The sequence below is a fragment of the Oncorhynchus kisutch genome, linkage group LG18 (genome assembly GCF_002021735.2).
Source record: "Oncorhynchus kisutch isolate 150728-3 linkage group LG18, Okis_V2, whole genome shotgun sequence".
NCBI lineage: Eukaryota > Metazoa > Chordata > Actinopteri > Salmoniformes > Salmonidae > Oncorhynchus > Oncorhynchus kisutch.
Genome location: NC_034191.2, coordinates 21,549,028 through 21,568,792, shown reverse-complemented (window position 1 = coordinate 21,568,792; position 19,765 = coordinate 21,549,028). Strand labels below are relative to the sequence as shown.

The window sequence follows — 19,765 nt, the reverse complement described above, 5'->3', positions numbered from 1 at the left end:
TGGGATTTGATACTGTTCTATATGTGTTGGGATTTGATACTGTTCTATATGTGTTGGGATTTGATACTGTTCTATATGTGTTGGGATTCTCTCACTGTTCTATATGTGTTGGGATTTGATACTGTTCTATATGTGTTGGGATTTGATACTGTTCTATATGTGTTGGGATTTGATACTGTTCTATATGTGTTGGGATTTGATACTGTTCTATATGTGTTGGGATTTGATACTGTTCTATATGTGTTGGGATTTGATACTGTTCTATATGTGTTGGGATTCTCTCACTGTTCTATATGTGTTGGGATTCTCTCACTGTTCTATATGTGTTGGGATTTGATACTGTTCTATATGTGTTGGGATTTGATACTGTTCTATATGTGTTGGGATTTGATACTGTTCTATATGTGTTGGGATTCTCTCACTGTTCTATATGTGTTGGGATTTGATACTGTTCTATATGTGTTGGGATTCTCTCACTGTTCTATATGTGTTGGGATTTGATACTGTTCTATATGTGTTGGGATTCTCTCACTGTTCTATATGTGTTGGGATTTGATACTGTTCTATATGTGTTGGGATTCTCTCACTGTTCTATATGTGTTGGGATTTGATACTGTTCTGTACGTGTTGGGATTTGATACTGTTCTGTATGTGTTGTGATTCTCACTGTTCTGTACGTGTTGGGATTCTCTCACTGTTCTATATGTGTTGGGATTCTCACTGTTCTGTACGTGTTGGGATTTGATACTGTTCTATATGTGTTGGGATTATCTCACTGTTCTATATGTGTTGGGATTTGATACTGTTCTATATGTGTTGGGATTTGATACTGTTCTATATGTGTTGGGATTATCTCACTGTTCTATATGTGTTGGGATTTGATACTGTTCTATATGTGTTGGGATTTGATACTGTTCTATATGTGTTGGGATTATCTCACTGTTCTATATGTGTTGGGATTTGATACTGTTCTATATGTGTTGGGATTTGATACTGTTCTATATGTGTTGGGATTTGATACTGTTCTATATGTGTTGGGATTTGATACTGTTCTATATGTGTTGGGATTTGATACTGTTCTATATGTGTTGGGATTTGATACTGTTCTATATGTGTTGGGATTTGATACTGTTCTGTATGTGTTGGGATTCTCACTGTTCTGTACGTGTTGGGATTCTCTCACTGTTCTATATGTGTTGGGATTTGATACTGTTCTATATGTGTTGGGATTTGATACTGTTCTATATGTGTTGGGATTTGATACTGTTCTATACGTGTTGGGATTATCTCACTGTTCTATTTGTGTTGGGATTTGATACTGTTCTATATGTGTTGGGATTTGATACTGTTCTATATGTGTTGGGATTTGATACTGTTCTATATGTGTTGGGATTTGATACTGTTCTATATGTGTTGGGATTCTCTCACTGTTCTATTTGTGTTGGGATTTGATACTGTTCTATATGTGTTGGGATTCTCTCACTGTTCTATATGTGTTGGGATTTGATACTGTTCTATATGTGTTGGGATTATCTCACTGTTCTGTATGTGTTGGGATTATCTCACTGTTCTGTATGTGTTGGGATTATCTCACTGTTCTATATGTGTTGGGATTTGATACTGTTCTATATGTGTTGGGATTTGATACTGTTCTATATGTGTTGGGATTTGATACTGTTCTATATGTGTTGGGATTTGATACTGTTCTATATGTGTTGGGATTTGATACTGTTCTATATGTGTTGGGATTCTCACACTGTTCTATATGTGTTGGGATTCTCACACTGTTCTATATGTGTTGGGATTTGATACTGTTCTATATGTGTTGGGATTATCTCACTGTTCTATATGTGTTGGGATTTGATACTGTTCTATATGTGTTGGGATTTGATACTGTTCTATATGTGTTGGGATTCTCACACTGTTCTATATGTGTTGGGATTCTCTCACTGTTCTATATGTGTTGGGATTTGATACTGTTCTATATGTGTTGGGATTCTCTCACTGTTCTATATGTGTTGGGATTTGATACTGTTCTATATGTGTTGGGATTATCTCACTGTTCTATATGTGTTGGGATTTGATACTGTTCTATATGTGTTGGGATTCTCTCACTGTTCTATATGTGTTGGGATTTGATACTGTTCTATATGTGTTGGGATTCTCTCACTGTTCTATATGTGTTGGGATTTGATACTGTTCTATATGTGTTGGGATTTGATACTGTTCTATATGTGTTGGGATTTGATACTGTTCTATATGTGTTGGGATTTGATACTGTTCTATATGTGTTGGGATTCTCTCACTGTTCTATATGTGTTGGGATTCTCTCACTGTTCTATATGTGTTGGGATTTGATACTGTTCTATATGTGTTGGGATTTGATACTGTTCTATATGTGTTGGGATTTGATACTGTTCTATATGTGTTGGGATTCTCTCACTGTTCTATATGTGTTGGGATTTGATACTGTTCTATATGTGTTGGGATTCTCTCACTGTTCTATATGTGTTGGGATTTGATACTGTTCTATATGTGTTGGGATTCTCTCACTGTTCTATATGTGTTGGGATTTGATACTGTTCTATATGTGTTGGGATTCTCTCACTGTTCTATATGTGTTGGGATTTGATACTGTTCTGTACGTGTTGGGATTTGATACTGTTCTGTATGTGTTGTGATTCTCACTGTTCTGTACGTGTTGGGATTCTCTCACTGTTCTATATGTGTTGGGATTCTCACTGTTCTGTACGTGTTGGGATTTGATACTGTTCTATATGTGTTGGGATTATCTCACTGTTCTATATGTGTTGGGATTTGATACTGTTCTATATGTGTTGGGATTTGATACTGTTCTATATGTGTTGGGATTATCTCACTGTTCTATATGTGTTGGGATTTGATACTGTTCTATATGTGTTGGGATTTGATACTGTTCTATATGTGTTGGGATTATCTCACTGTTCTATATGTGTTGGGATTTGATACTGTTCTATATGTGTTGGGATTTGATACTGTTCTATATGTGTTGGGATTTGATACTGTTCTATATGTGTTGGGATTTGATACTGTTCTATATGTGTTGGGATTTGATACTGTTCTATATGTGTTGGGATTTGATACTGTTCTATATGTGTTGGGATTTGATACTGTTCTATATGTGTTGGGATTTGATACTGTTCTATATGTGTTGGGATTTGATACTGTTCTGTATGTGTTGGGATTCTCACTGTTCTGTACGTGTTGGGATTCTCTCACTGTTCTATATGTGTTGGGATTTGATACTGTTCTATATGTGTTGGGATTTGATACTGTTCTATATGTGTTGGGATTTGATACTGTTCTATACGTGTTGGGATTATCTCACTGTTCTATTTGTGTTGGGATTTGATACTGTTCTATATGTGTTGGGATTTGATACTGTTCTATATGTGTTGGGATTTGATACTGTTCTATATGTGTTGGGATTTGATACTGTTCTATATGTGTTGGGATTTGATACTGTTCTATATGTGTTGGGATTTGATACTGTTCTATATGTGTTGGGATTCTCACACTGTTCTATATGTGTTGGGATTCTCACACTGTTCTATATGTGTTGGGATTTGATACTGTTCTATATGTGTTGGGATTATCTCACTGTTCTATATGTGTTGGGATTTGATACTGTTCTATATGTGTTGGGATTTGATACTGTTCTATATGTGTTGGGATTCTCACACTGTTCTATATGTGTTGGGATTCTCACACTGTTCTGTATGTGTTGGGATTCTCACACTGTTCTATATGTGTTGGGATTATCTCACTGTTCTATATGTGTTGGGATTTGATACTGTTCTATATGTGTTGGGATTTGATACTGTTCTATATGTGTTGGGATTCTCACACTGTTCTATATGTGTTGGGATTATCTCACTGTTCTATATGTGTTGGGATTTGATACTGTTCTATATGTGTTGGGATTCTCTCACTGTTCTATATGTGTTGGGATTTGATACTGTTCTATATGTGTTGGGATTCTCTCACTGTTCTATATGTGTTGGGATTTGATACTGTTCTATATGTGTTGGGATTCTCTCACTGTTCTATATGTGTTGGGATTTGATACTGTTCTATATGTGTTGGGATTTGATACTGTTCTATACTTGGGATTCTCACACTGTTCTATATGTGTTGGGATTATCTCACTGTTCTATATGTGTTGGGATTTGATACTGTTCTATATGTGTTGGGATTCTCACACTGTTCTATATGTGTTGGGATTCTCTCACTGTTCTATATGTGTTGGGATTCTCTCACTGTTCTATATGTGTTGGGATTTGATACTGTTCTATACTTGGGATTCTCACACTGTTCTATATGTGTTGGGATTCTCACACTGTTCTATATGTGTTGGGATTCTCTCACTGTTCTATATGTGTTGGGATTTGATACTGTTCTATATGTGTTGGGATTTGATACTGTTCTATACTTGTTGGGATTCTCACACTGTTCTGTATGTGTTTGGATTTGATACTGTTCTATACTTGTTGGGATTATCTCACTGTTCTATATGTGTTGGGATTTGATACTGTTCTATATGTGTTGGGATTCTCTCACTGTTCTATATGTGTTGGGATTTGATACTGTTCTATACTTGGGATTATCTCACTGTTCTATATGTGTTGGGATTCTCTCACTGTTCTATATGTGTTGGGATTTGATACTGTTCTATACTTGGGATTATCTCACTGTTCTATATGTGTTGGGATTCTCTCACTGTTCTATATGTGTTGGGATTATCTCACTGTTCTATATGTGTTGGGATTTGATACTGTTCTATATGTGTTGGGATTCTCTCACTGTTCTATATGTGTTGGGATTTGATACTGTTCTATACTTGGGATTATCTCACTGTTCTATATGTGTTGGGATTCTCTCACTGTTCTATATGTGTTGGGATTATCTCACTGTTCTATATGTGTTGGGATTTGATACTGTTCTATATGTGTTGGGATTCTCTCACTGTTCTATATGTGTTGGGATTCTCTCACTGTTCTATATGTGTTGGGATTTGATACTGTTCTATATGTGTTGGGATTTGATACTGTTCTATATGTGTTGGGATTCTCTCACTGTTCTATATGTGTTGGGATTCTCTCACTGTTCTATATGTGTTGGGATTTGATACTGTTCTATATGTGTTGGGATTCTCTCACTGTTCTATATGTGTTGGGATTTGATACTGTTCTATATGTGTTGGGATTTGATACTGTTCTATACTTGTTGCGATTATCTCACTGTTCTATATGTGTTGGGATTCTCTCACTGTTCTATATGTGTTGGGATTTGATACTGTTCTATATGTGTTGGGATTCTCTCACTGTTCTATATGTGTTGGGATTATCTCACTGTTCTATATGTGTTGGGATTCTCACACTGTTCTATACGTGTTGGGATTTGATACTGTTCTATATGTGTTGGGATTTGATACTGTTCTATATGTGTTGGGATTTGATACTGTTCTATACGTGTTGGGATTTGATACTGTTCTATATGTGTTGGGATTCTCTCACTGTTCTATATGTGTTGGGATTTGATACTGTTCTATATGTGTTGGGATTTGATACTGTTCTATACTTGGGATTCTCACACTGTTCTATATGTGTTGGGATTCTCTCACTGTTCTATATGTGTTGGGATTTGATACTGTTCTATATGTGTTGGGATTTGATACTGTTCTATATGTGTTGGGATTCTCTCACTGTTCTATATGTGTTGGGATTTGATACTGTTCTATACTTGGGATTCTCACACTGTTCTATATGTGTTGGGATTCTCACACTGTTCTATATGTGTTGGGATTCTCTCACTGTTCTATATGTGTTGGGATTTGATACTGTTCTATATGTGTTGGGATTTGATACTGTTCTATACTTGTTGGGATTCTCACACTGTTCTGTATGTGTTTGGATTTGATACTGTTCTATACTTGTTGGGATTATCTCACTGTTCTATATGTGTTGGGATTTGATACTGTTCTATATGTGTTGGGATTCTCTCACTGTTCTATATGTGTTGGGATTTGATACTGTTCTATACTTGGGATTATCTCACTTCTATATGTGTTGGGATTTGATACTGTTCTATACTTGGGATTCTCACACTGTTCTATATGTGTTGGGATTCTCACACTGTTCTATATGTGTTGGGATTCTCTCACTGTTCTATATGTGTTGGGATTTGATACTGTTCTATATGTGTTGGGATTTGATACTGTTCTATACTTGTTGGGATTCTCACACTGTTCTGTATGTGTTTGGATTTGATACTGTTCTATACTTGTTGGGATTATCTCACTGTTCTATATGTGTTGGGATTTGATACTGTTCTATATGTGTTGGGATTCTCTCACTGTTCTATATGTGTTGGGATTTGATACTGTTCTATACTTGGGATTATCTCACTGTTCTATATGTGTTGGGATTCTCTCACTGTTCTATATGTGTTGGGATTTGATACTGTTCTATACTTGGGATTATCTCACTGTTCTATATGTGTTGGGATTCTCTCACTGTTCTATATGTGTTGGGATTATCTCACTGTTCTATATGTGTTGGGATTTGATACTGTTCTATATGTGTTGGGATTCTCTCACTGTTCTATATGTGTTGGGATTTGATACTGTTCTATACTTGGGATTATCTCACTGTTCTATATGTGTTGGGATTCTCTCACTGTTCTATATGTGTTGGGATTATCTCACTGTTCTATATGTGTTGGGATTTGATACTGTTCTATATGTGTTGGGATTTGATACTGTTCTATATGTGTTGGGATTCTCTCACTGTTCTATATGTGTTGGGATTTGATACTGTTCTATATGTGTTGGGATTTGATACTGTTCTATATGTGTTGGGATTTGATACTGTTCTATATGTGTTGGGATTCTCTCACTGTTCTATATGTGTTGGGATTCTCTCACTGTTCTATATGTGTTGGGATTTGATACTGTTCTATATGTGTTGGGATTCTCTCACTGTTCTATATGTGTTGGGATTTGATACTGTTCTATATGTGTTGGGATTTGATACTGTTCTATATGTGTTGGGATTTGATACTGTTCTATATGTGTTGGGATTTGATACTGTTCTATACTTGTTGCGATTATCTCACTGTTCTATATGTGTTGGGATTCTCTCACTGTTCTATATGTGTTGGGATTTGATACTGTTCTATATGTGTTGGGATTCTCTCACTGTTCTATATGTGTTGGGATTATCTCACTGTTCTATATGTGTTGGGATTCTCTCACTGTTCTATACGTGTTGGGATTCTCACACTGTTCTATACGTGTTGGGATTTGATACTGTTCTATATGTGTTGGGATTTGATACTGTTCTATATGTGTTGGGATTTGATACTGTTCTATACGTGTTTGGATTTGATACTGTTCTATATGTGTTGGGATTTGATACTGTTCTATATGTGTTGGGATTTGATACTGTTCTATATGTGTTGGGATTATCTCACTGTTCGATATGTGTTGGGATTTGATACTGTTCTATATGTGTTGGGATTTGATTCTGTTCTATATGTGTTGGGATTTGATACTGTTCTATATGTGTTGGGATTCTCACTGTTCTATATGTGTTGGGATTCTCACTGTTCTATATGTGTTGGGATTTGATATTGTTCTATATGTGTTGGGATTCTCACTGTTCTATACGTGTTGGGATTTGATACTGTTCTATATGTGTTGGGATTCTCTCACTGTTCTATATGTGTTGGGATTTGATACTGTTCTATACTTGGGATTATCTCACTGTCCTATATGTGTTGGGATTCTCTCACTGTTCTATATGTGTTGGGATTTGATACTGTTCTATACTTGGGATCATCTCACTGTTCTATATGTGTTGGGATTCTCTCACTGTTCTATATGTGTTGGGATTATCTCACTGTTCTATATGTGTTGGGATTTGATACTGTTCTATATGTGTTGGGATTCTCTCACTGTTCTATATGTGTTGGGATTCTCTCACTGTTCTATATGTGTTGGGATTCTCTCACTGTTCTATATGTGTTGGGATTATCTCACTGTTCTATATGTGTTGGGATTTGATACTGTTCTATATGTGTTGGGATTTGATACTGTTCTATATGTGTTGGGATTCTCTCACTGTTCTATATGTGTTGGGATTCTCTCACTGTTCTATATGTGTTGGGATTTGATACTGTTCTATATGTGTTGGGATTCTCTCACTGTTCTATATGTGTTGGGATTTGATACTGTTCTATACTTGGGATTATCTCACTGTTCTATATGTGTTGGGATTCTCTCACTGTTCTATATGTGTTGGGATTTGATACTGTTCTATACTTGGGATATCTCACTGTTCTATATGTGTTGGGGATTCTCTCACTGTTCTATATGTGTTGGGATTATCTCACTGTTCTATATGTGTTGGGATTTGATACTGTTCTATATGTGTTGGGATTCTCTCACTGTTCTATATGTGTTGGGATTTGATACTGTTCTATACTTGGGATTATCTCACTGTTCTATATGTGTTGGGATTCTCTCACTGTTCTATATGTGTTGGGATTATCTCACTGTTCTATATGTGTTGGGATTTGATACTGTTCTATATGTGTTGGGATTTGATACTGTTCTATATGTGTTGGGATTCTCTCACTGTTCTATATGTGTTGGGATTTGATACTGTTCTATATGTGTTGGGATTTGATACTGTTCTATATGTGTTGGGATTTGATACTGTTCTATATGTGTTGGGATTCTCTCACTGTTCTATATGTGTTGGGATTTGATACTGTTCTATATGTGTTGGGATTCTCTCACTGTTCTATATGTGTTGGGATTTGATACTGTTCTATATGTGTTGGGATTTGATACTGTTCTATATGTGTTGGGATTTGATACTGTTCTATATGTGTTGGGATTTGATACTGTTCTATACTTGTTGCGATTATCTCACCTGTTCTATATGTGTTGGGATTCACTCACTGTTCTATATGTGTTGGGATTTGATACTGTTCTATATGTGTTGGGATTCTCTCACTGTTCTATATGTGTTGGGATTATCTCACTGTTCTATATGTGTTGGGATTCTCTCACTGTTCTATACGTGTTGGGATTCTCACACTGTTCTAATACGTGTTGGGATTTGATACTGTTCTATATGTGTTGGGATTTGATACTGTTCTATATGTGTTGGGATTTGATACTGTTCTATACGTGTTTGGATTTGATACTGTTCTATATGTGTTGGGATTTGATACTGTTCTATATGTGTTGGGATTTGATACTGTTCTATATGTGTTGGGATTTGATACTGTTCTATACGTGTTTGGATTTGATACTGTTCTATATGTGTTGGGATTTGATACTGTTCTATATGTGTTGGGATTTGATACTGTTCTATATGTGTTGGGATTTGATACTGTTCTATATGTGTTGGGATTATCTCACTGTTCGATATGTGTTGGGATTTGATACTGTTCTATATGTGTTGGGATTTGATTCTGTTCTATATGTGTTGGGATTTGATACTGTTCTATATGTGTTGGGATTCTCACTGTTCTATATGTGTTGGGATTCTCACTGTTCTATACGTGTTGGGATTTGATACTGTTCTATATGTGTTGGGATTATCTCACTGTTCTATATGTGTTGGGATTCTCACTGTTCTATATGTGTTGGGATTTGATATTGTTCTATATGTGTTGGGATTCTCACTGTTCTATACGTGTTGGGATTTGATACTGTTCTATATGTGTTGGGATTCTCTCACTGTTCTATATGTGTTGGGATTTGATACTGTTCTATACTTGGGATTATCTCACTGTCCTATATGTGTTGGGATTCTCTCACTGTTCTATATGTGTTGGGATTTGATACTGTTCTATACTTGGGATTATCTCACTGTTCTATATGTGTTGGGATTCTCTCACTGTTCTATATGTGTTGGGATTATCTCACTGTTCTATATGTGTTGGGATTTGATACTGTTCTATATGTGTTGGGATTCTCTCACTGTTCTATATGTGTTGGGATTCTCTCACTGTTCTATATGTGTTGGGGATTCTCTCACTGTTCTATATGTGTTGGGATTATCTCACTGTTCTATATGTGTTGGGATTTGATACTGTTCTATATGTGTTGGGATTTGATACTGTTCTATATGTGTTGGGATTCTCTCACTGTTCTATATGTGTTGGGATTCTCTCACTGTTCTATATGTGTTGGGATTTGATACTGTTCTATATGTGTTGGGATTCTCTCACTGTTCTATATGTGTTGGGATTTGATACTGTTCTATACTTGGGATTATCTCACTGTTCTATATGTGTTGGGATTCTCTCACTGTTCTATATGTGTTGGGATTTGATACTGTTCTATACTTGGGATTATCTCACTGTTCTATATGTGTTGGGATTCTCTCACTGTTCTATATGTGTTGGGATTATCTCACTGTTCTATATGTGTTGGGATTTGATACTGTTCTATATGTGTTGGGATTCTCTCACTGTTCTATATGTGTTGGGATTTGATACTGTTCTATACTTGGGATTATCTCACTGTTCTATATGTGTTGGGATTCTCTCACTGTTCTATATGTGTTGGGATTATCTCACTGTTCTATATGTGTTGGGATTCTCTCACTGTTCTATACGTGTTGGGATTCTCACACTGTTCTATACGTGTTGGGATTTGATACTGTTCTATATGTGTTGGGATTTGATACTGTTCTATATGTGTTGGGATTTGATACTGTTCTATACGTGTTTGGATTTGATACTGTTCTATATGTGTTGGGATTTGATACTGTTCTATATGTGTTGGGATTTGATACTGTTCTATATGTGTTGGGATTTGATACTGTTCTATATGTGTTGGGATTATCTCACTGTTCGATATGTGTTGGGATTTGATACTGTTCTATATGTGTTGGGATTTGATTCTGTTCTATATGTGTTGGGATTTGATACTGTTCTATATGTGTTGGGATTCTCACTGTTCTATATGTGTTGGGATTCTCACTGTTCTATACGTGTTGGGATTTGATACTGTTCTATATGTGTTGGGATTATCTCACTGTTCTATATGTGTTGGGATTCTCACTGTTCTATATGTGTTGGGATTTGATATTGTTCTATATGTGTTGGGATTCTCACTGTTCTATACGTGTTGGGATTTGATACTGTTCTATATGTGTTGGGATTCTCTCACTGTTCTATATGTGTTGGGATTTGATACTGTTCTATACTTGGGATTATCTCACTGTCCTATATGTGTTGGGATTCTCTCACTGTTCTATATGTGTTGGGATTTGATACTGTTCTATACTTGGGATCATCTCACTGTTCTATATGTGTTGGGATTCTCTCACTGTTCTATATGTGTTGGGATTATCTCACTGTTCTATATGTGTTGGGATTTGATACTGTTCTATATGTGTTGGGATTCTCTCACTGTTCTATATGTGTTGGGATTCTCTCACTGTTCTATATGTGTTGGGATTCTCTCACTGTTCTATATGTGTTGGGATTCTCTCACTGTTCTATATGTGTTGGGATTATCTCACTGTTCTATATGTGTTGGGATTTGATACTGTTCTATATGTGTTGGGATTTGATACTGTTCTATATGTGTTGGGATTCTCTCACTGTTCTATATGTGTTGGGATTCTCTCACTGTTCTATATGTGTTGGGATTTGATACTGTTCTTTCTGTGTTGGGATTCTCTCACTGTTCTATATGTGTTGGGATTTGATACTGTTCTATACTTGGGATTATCTCACTGTTCTATATGTGTTGGGATTCTCTCACTGTTCTATATGTGTTGGGATTTGATACTGTTCTATACTTGGGATTATCTCACTGTTCTATATGTGTTGGGATTCTCTCACTGTTCTATATGTGTTGGGATTATCTCACTGTTCTATATGTGTTGGGATTTGATACTGTTCTATACTTGGGATTATCTCACTGTTCTATATGTGTTGGGATTCTCTCACTGTTCTATATGTGTTGGGATTCTCTCACTGTTCTATATGTGTTGGGATTTGATACTGTTCTATACTTGGGATTATCTCACTGTTCTATATGTGTTGGGATTCTCTCACTGTTCTATATGTGTTGGGATTATCTCACTGTTCTATATGTGTTGGGATTTGATACTGTTCTATATGTGTTGGGATTTGATACTGTTCTATATGTGTTGGGATTCTCTCACTGTTCTATATGTGTTGGGATTTGATACTGTTCTATATGTGTTGGGATTTGATACTGTTCTATATGTGTTGGGATTCTCTCACTGTTCTATATGTGTTGGGATTCTCTCACTGTTCTATATGTGTTGGGATTTGATACTGTTCTATATGTGTTGGGATTCTCTCACTGTTCTATATGTGTTGGGATTTGATACTGTTCTATATGTGTTGGGATTTGATACTGTTCTATATGTGTTGGGATTTGATACTGTTCTATATGTGTTGGGATTTGATACTGTTCTATACTTGTTGCGATTATCTCACTGTTCTATATGTGTTGGGATTCACTCACTGTTCTATATGTGTTGGGATTTGATACTGTTCTATATGTGTTGGGATTCTCTCACTGTTCTATATGTGTTGGGATTATCTCACTGTTCTATATGTGTTGGGATTCTCTCACTGTTCTATACGTGTTGGGATTCTCACACTGTTCTATACGTGTTGGGATTTGATACTGTTCTATATGTGTTGGGATTTGATACTGTTCTATATGTGTTGGGATTTGATACTGTTCTATACGTGTTTGGATTTGATACTGTTCTATATGTGTTGGGATTTGATACTGTTCTATATGTGTTGGGATTTGATACTGTTCTATATGTGTTGGGATTTGATACTGTTCTATACGTGTTTGGATTTGATACTGTTCTATATGTGTTGGGATTTGATACTGTTCTATATGTGTTGGGATTTGATACTGTTCTATATGTGTTGGGATTTGATACTGTTCTATATGTGTTGGGATTATCTCACTGTTCGATATGTGTTGGGATTTGATACTGTTCTATATGTGTTGGGATTTGATTCTGTTCTATATGTGTTGGGATTTGATACTGTTCTATATGTGTTGGGATTCTCACTGTTCTATATGTGTTGGGATTCTCACTGTTCTATACGTGTTGGGATTTGATACTGTTCTATATGTGTTGGGATTATCTCACTGTTCTATATGTGTTGGGATTCTCACTGTTCTATATGTGTTGGGATTTGATATTGTTCTATATGTGTTGGGATTCTCACTGTTCTATACGTGTTGGGATTTGATACTGTTCTATATGTGTTGGGATTCTCTCACTGTTCTATATGTGTTGGGATTTGATACTGTTCTATACTTGGGATTATCTCACTGTCCTATATGTGTTGGGATTCTCTCACTGTTCTATATGTGTTGGGATTTGATACTGTTCTATACTTGGGATTATCTCACTGTTCTATATGTGTTGGGATTCTCTCACTGTTCTATATGTGTTGGGATTATCTCACTGTTCTATATGTGTTGGGATTTGATACTGTTCTATATGTGTTGGGATTCTCTCACTGTTCTATATGTGTTGGGATTCTCTCACTGTTCTATATGTGTTGGGATTCTCTCACTGTTCTATATGTGTTGGGATTATCTCACTGTTCTATATGTGTTGGGATTTGATACTGTTCTATACTTGGGATTATCTCACTGTTCTATATGTGTTGGGATTCTCTCACTGTTCTATATGTGTTGGGATTATCTCACTGTTCTATATGTGTTGGGATTTGATACTGTTCTATATGTGTTGGGATTCTCTCACTGTTCTATATGTGTTGGGATTTGATACTGTTCTATACTTGGGATTATCTCACTGTTCTATATGTGTTGGGATTCTCTCACTGTTCTATATGTGTTGGGATTATCTCACTGTTCTATATGTGTTGGGATTCTCTCACTGTTCTATACGTGTTGGGATTCTCACACTGTTCTATACGTGTTGGGATTTGATACTGTTCTATATGTGTTGGGATTTGATACTGTTCTATATGTGTTGGGATTTGATACTGTTCTATACGTGTTTGGATTTGATACTGTTCTATATGTGTTGGGATTTGATACTGTTCTATATGTGTTGGGATTTGATACTGTTCTATATGTGTTGGGATTTGATACTGTTCTATATGTGTTGGGATTATCTCACTGTTCGATATGTGTTGGGATTTGATACTGTTCTATATGTGTTGGGATTTGATTCTGTTCTATATGTGTTGGGATTTGATACTGTTCTATATGTGTTGGGATTCTCACTGTTCTATATGTGTTGGGATTCTCACTGTTCTATACGTGTTGGGATTTGATACTGTTCTATATGTGTTGGGATTATCTCACTGTTCTATATGTGTTGGGATTCTCACTGTTCTATATGTGTTGGGATTTGATATTGTTCTATATGTGTTGGGATTCTCACTGTTCTATACGTGTTGGGATTTGATACTGTTCTATATGTGTTGGGATTCTCTCACTGTTCTATATGTGTTGGGATTTGATACTGTTCTATACTTGGGATTATCTCACTGTCCTATATGTGTTGGGATTCTCTCACTGTTCTATATGTGTTGGGATTTGATACTGTTCTATACTTGGGATTATCTCACTGTTCTATATGTGTTGGGATTCTCTCACTGTTCTATATGTGTTGGGATTATCTCACTGTTCTATATGTGTTGGGATTTGATACTGTTCTATATGTGTTGGGATTCTCTCACTGTTCTATATGTGTTGGGATTCTCTCACTGTTCTATATGTGTTGGGATTCTCTCACTGTTCTATATGTGTTGGGATTATCTCACTGTTCTATATGTGTTGGGATTTGATACTGTTCTATATGTGTTGGGATTTGATACTGTTCTATATGTGTTGGGATTCTCTCACTGTTCTATATGTGTTGGGATTCTCTCACTGTTCTATATGTGTTGGGATTTGATACTGTTCTATATGTGTTGGGATTCTCTCACTGTTCTATATGTGTTGGGATTTGATACTGTTCTATATGTGTTGGGATTTGATACTGTTCTATATGTGTTGGGATTTGATACTGTTCTATATGTGTTGGGATTTGATACTGTTCTATACTTGTTGCGATTATCTCACTGTTCTATATGTGTTGGGATTCTCTCACTGTTCTATATGTGTTGGGATTTGATACTGTTCTATATGTGTTGGGATTCTCTCACTGTTCTATATGTGTTGGGATTATCTCACTGTTCTATATGTGTTGGGATTCTCTCACTGTTCTATACGTGTTGGGATTCTCACACTGTTCTATACGTGTTGGGATTTGATACTGTTCTATATGTGTTGGGATTTGATACTGTTCTATACGTGTTGGGATTTGATACTGTTCTATATGTGTTGGGATTTGATACTGTTCTATATGTGTTGGGATTTGATACTGTTCTATATGTGTTGGGATTTGATACTGTTCTATATGTGTTGGGATTTGATACTGTTCTATATGTGTTGGGATTTGATACTGTTCTATATGTGTTGGGATTTGATACTGTTCTATATGTGTTGGGATTCTCACTGTTCTATACGTGTTGGGATTTGATATTGTTCTATATTTGTTGGGATTCTCACTGTTCTATACGTGTTGGGATTTGATACTGTTCTATATGTGTTGGGATTCTCTCACTGTTCTATATGTGTTGGGATTTGATACTGTTCTATATGTGTTGGGATTGATACTTTATGTGTTGGGATTTGATACTGTTCTATATGTGTTGGGATTTGATACTGTTCTATATGTGTTGGGATTTGATACTGTTCTATATGTGTTGGGATTTGATACTGTTCTATATGTGTTGGGATTTGATACTGTTCTATATGTGTTGGGATTCTCACTGTTCTATACGTGTTGGGATTTGATATTGTTCTATATTTGTTGGGATTCTCACTGTTCTATACGTGTTGGGATTTGATACTGTTCTATATGTGTTGGGATTCTCTCACTGTTCTATATGTGTTGGGATTTGATACTGTTCTATATGTGTTGGGATTTGATACTGTTCTATATGTGTTGGGATTTGATACTGTTCTATATGTGTTGGGATTTGATACTGTTCTATATGTGTTGGGATTTGATACTGTTCTATATGTGTTGGGATTTGATACTGTTCTATATGTGTTGGGATTCTCACTGTTCTATACGTGTTGGGATTTGATACTGTTCTATATGTGTTGGGATTCTCTCACTGTTCTATATGTGTTGGGATTTGATACTGTTCTATATGTGTTGGGATTCTCTCACTGTTCTATACGTGTTGGGATTTGATACTGTTCTATATGTGTTGGGATTTGATACTGTTCTATATGTGTTGGGATTTGATACTGTTCTATATGTGTTGGGATTTGATACTGTTCTATATGTGTTGGGATTTGATACTGTTCTATATGTGTTGGGATTTGATACTGTTATATATGTGTTGGGATTTGATACTGTTCTATATGTGTTGGGATTTGATACTGTTCTATATGTGTTGGGATTCTCACTGTTCTATACGTGTTGGGATTTGATACTGTTCTATATGTGTTGGGATTCTCTCACTGTTCTATATGTGTTGGGATTTGATACTGTTCTATATGTGTTGGGATTCTCTCACTGTTCTATACGTGTTGGGATTTGATACTGTTCTATATGTGTTGGGATTTGATACTGTTCTATATGTGTTGGGATTTGATACTGTTCTATATGTGTTGGGATTTGATACTGTTCTATATGTGTTGGGATTTGATACTGTTCTATATGTGTTGGGATTTGATACTGTTATATATGTGTTGGGATTTGATACTGTTCTATATGTGTTGGGATTTGATACTGTTCTATATGTGTTGGGATTATCTCACTGTTCTATATGTGTTGGGATTTGATACTGTTCTATATGTGTTGGGATTATCTCACTGTTCTATATGTGTTGGGATTTGATACTGTTCTATACTTGTTGGGATTCTCACACTGTTCTGTATGTGTTTGGATTCTCACTGTTCTATATGTGTTGGGATTCTCACTGTTCTATACGTGTTGGGATTTGATACTGTTCTATATGTGTTGGGATTTGATATTGTTCTATATGTGTTGGGATTATCTCACTGTTCTATATGTGTTGGGATTTGATACTGTTCTATATGTGTTGGGATTTGATATTGTTCTATATGTGTTTGGATTCTCACTGTTCTATACGTGTTGAGATTTGATACTGTTCTATATGTGTTGGGATTCTCTCACTGTTCTATATGTGTTGGGATTCTCACTGTTCTATATGTGTTGGGATTCTCTCACTGTTCTATTTGTGTTGAGATTCTCACTGTTCTATACGTGTTGGGATTTGATACTGTTCTGTACATGTTGGGATTTGATACAGTGATCTTTATTGCGTTTCGATGTTCCTAACATACACTATTGCTCACCATGTGTCTGCTGCAGAATATGTAACTGTATCGATCCCCCCCTTCCCCATCACTACAGAATATGTGGCCCTTTGACACTTGTAGGTGTTCTTAGACTCTCTGTTTTCACTGTGCACCCATTGTCCCTCGCTCCACTTTCTTCCAATTAAGGGTGCCATTTGCCATCTGCTTGTTTGGGGGAAAGTCAAGCCTGGTCAAAGGCTGAGGATCAATTTCTCCTTATTTAGCTCAGGGAGACATTGGACTGTTAGACTGTGATTTGTTGGCCTGTGTTCGCCTCACTCTTTCTTTCTTTTCCTTTTTTCTCTCTTCCATTCCCACCCCCTACCTGACTTTCTCTCCTTTTCTGCCTCGATCCCTTTCCACCTCTTCCTCTATTCCCCCCCCCCCCCCCCCCCCCCCCCCCCATCTCATGTCAAACCATCAGCAAACTCAGATCCCAGACTACGCTGAGCTGATTGTGAAGTTCCTGGAGGCCTTGATTGACCGCTACCTGCCAGGTACAGAGGAGGAGAGGAGCGAGGAGCAGCTCCGTACCCCCACCTCCCCATACCCCCCCGTCACCCAGAGCCAGCTCAGTATCACCGCTAACCTCAACCTCTCCAACTCCATGACCTCCCTGGCCACCTCGCAGCACTCTCCAGGTTAGCATAGTGTACATGCGTGAACACAATCTTTACTGATCCACCCTGGGAGTAACACAGGCTCAACAGCAGACCAGTGCCCCTAGAGCACACGCACACACCATTTATACATAGAGGCCGACACACAAATACACCACTAACATCCTATTTATGATGCTTGCTGAGTCCTACCAATGTAAGGTGTTCTGTAGAGTATCTCGAGGCAAAGTGTCTGTGGGTGCTGTTGCTGTGGGTTATTTCTAGGTCTCCCGCTAGCTTTCTCTACATTTGAAACTGGTATCTCTTCTGACAATATTATGATGATGCTGCTACTGCTGTGCACTAAAGATATCAAATGTTGCAAGATGTCAGAAAAGCACTGCAAGATTTTAATTATTGCCAAAAACAACAACATTACTTGGACAAATGCTGGAATGTAGTGTGTTTGAAATATGCAGGGGTACTTAGTTAGCACCATCAAACATTTCAGATATTTCATTTGTGTCGACTGTCTGTCATGCTAATCCTCTCTCTCTGGGTCTAGTCTGTGTGTAACCTCCCCATCATGCTCTACTCGCTGTGGTGTAGTCTATAGATGGTCCCCAACTCTCTCCCATCCCAACAAAAACATCTGGTACAAATTACAACCATGGAGCCTCTCTGGAGCCGCTAACGCTAGCCCCAGTTTGCAAACTGTGGTGACTCGCATCACGTGTCCATTTCTGTCTGTTGTTCTCACTATGCTAGCTGCTAGCTTTTAGAATCACCTAGCTAATACCAGGGTTTTTGTTATTACCTGTAGAATAAATGGATTGTATTATTTATATGTATCAGTGCTATATTGCTGAAGTAGTTATAATATATTGTTAGCCTTCCCACAGAAAAATATACATTTCATTCTTAGTAGACTTTCATACAGTTATTCATGACATTTAAAACACCTCCAGGTATTGTCTTTGCGTTACACTCTGTTTCTGGTTACTTTTCAACGGTCTGTATCTGAAAACCACCTCATTGAAATCTCTTAATTTCTTCACGTCAATGCTAAAGATCCATCTTGCTCTCTATTTTCATTCAGTGTTATTTGACTTTCATTCTCTCCCTGTTTTAATGTGTTTCTCATCTCCTCAGTTGCTGTGGTCATTCTTTCTTGTTTCTGTCCTTCTCTCTCTGTGAAGCCTATCTACCTTGCTCTAAGTCAGCCGTTTTTGCGCCACACCTCCTCCCAGGTACTCTTCCTCTTTGACCTTGTGACCCCAGAAGTCAAACAAGGTCAATTAACCTCATCCCCCTGAGTAAAAAACACCAAAATGACTAATCTAATGTGAAAAGTGAGTGTGAGAAATCTCCTAACTGTACCCAGTGCCAGAATAGCATCTTAAAATCTGCCACCCACTGCCAAGCAAAGGGTGATCTTGTTGTTTGTGCTGGTGTGATTGTAAGAAAGGAATAAGGGTCTGGGGGCAGAATTACCATTCAACAATAAAATACTTTATTAGAGGGTAACTTGTGCTCTCTGTCTGACAATGTAGAGGAAGATGGAGATGTTGAATTCATTCAGGGTGAGAATATGTCTTTAGTTTTATACCAAAGTGATGGCACAGCGCCATCTGTTCTTCAACAGTGGTATTGAATCTGAGTGACTGAAAAT

At 36.9% G+C, this 19,765-nt stretch overlaps 1 protein-coding gene across 4 annotated transcripts in view; it reads left to right on the top strand.

Moving 5' to 3' along the window:
- Positions 1-19,765, top strand: part of LOC109909468 (neurofibromin) — a 115,402-nt gene that overhangs the window by 93,882 nt on the left and 1,755 nt on the right. For 2 of the 4 annotated variants that reach the window (XM_031795530.1, XM_031795528.1), the window contains 2 exons: positions 17,919-18,135; positions 19,293-19,343. In XM_031795530.1, coding sequence (XP_031651390.1) covers positions 17,919-18,135; positions 19,293-19,343 — 268 coding nt within the window. The remainder of the gene's footprint in view (positions 1-17,918; positions 18,136-19,292; positions 19,344-19,765) is intronic. The other 2 variants (XM_031795529.1, XM_031795533.1) reach the window with 1 other exon arrangement.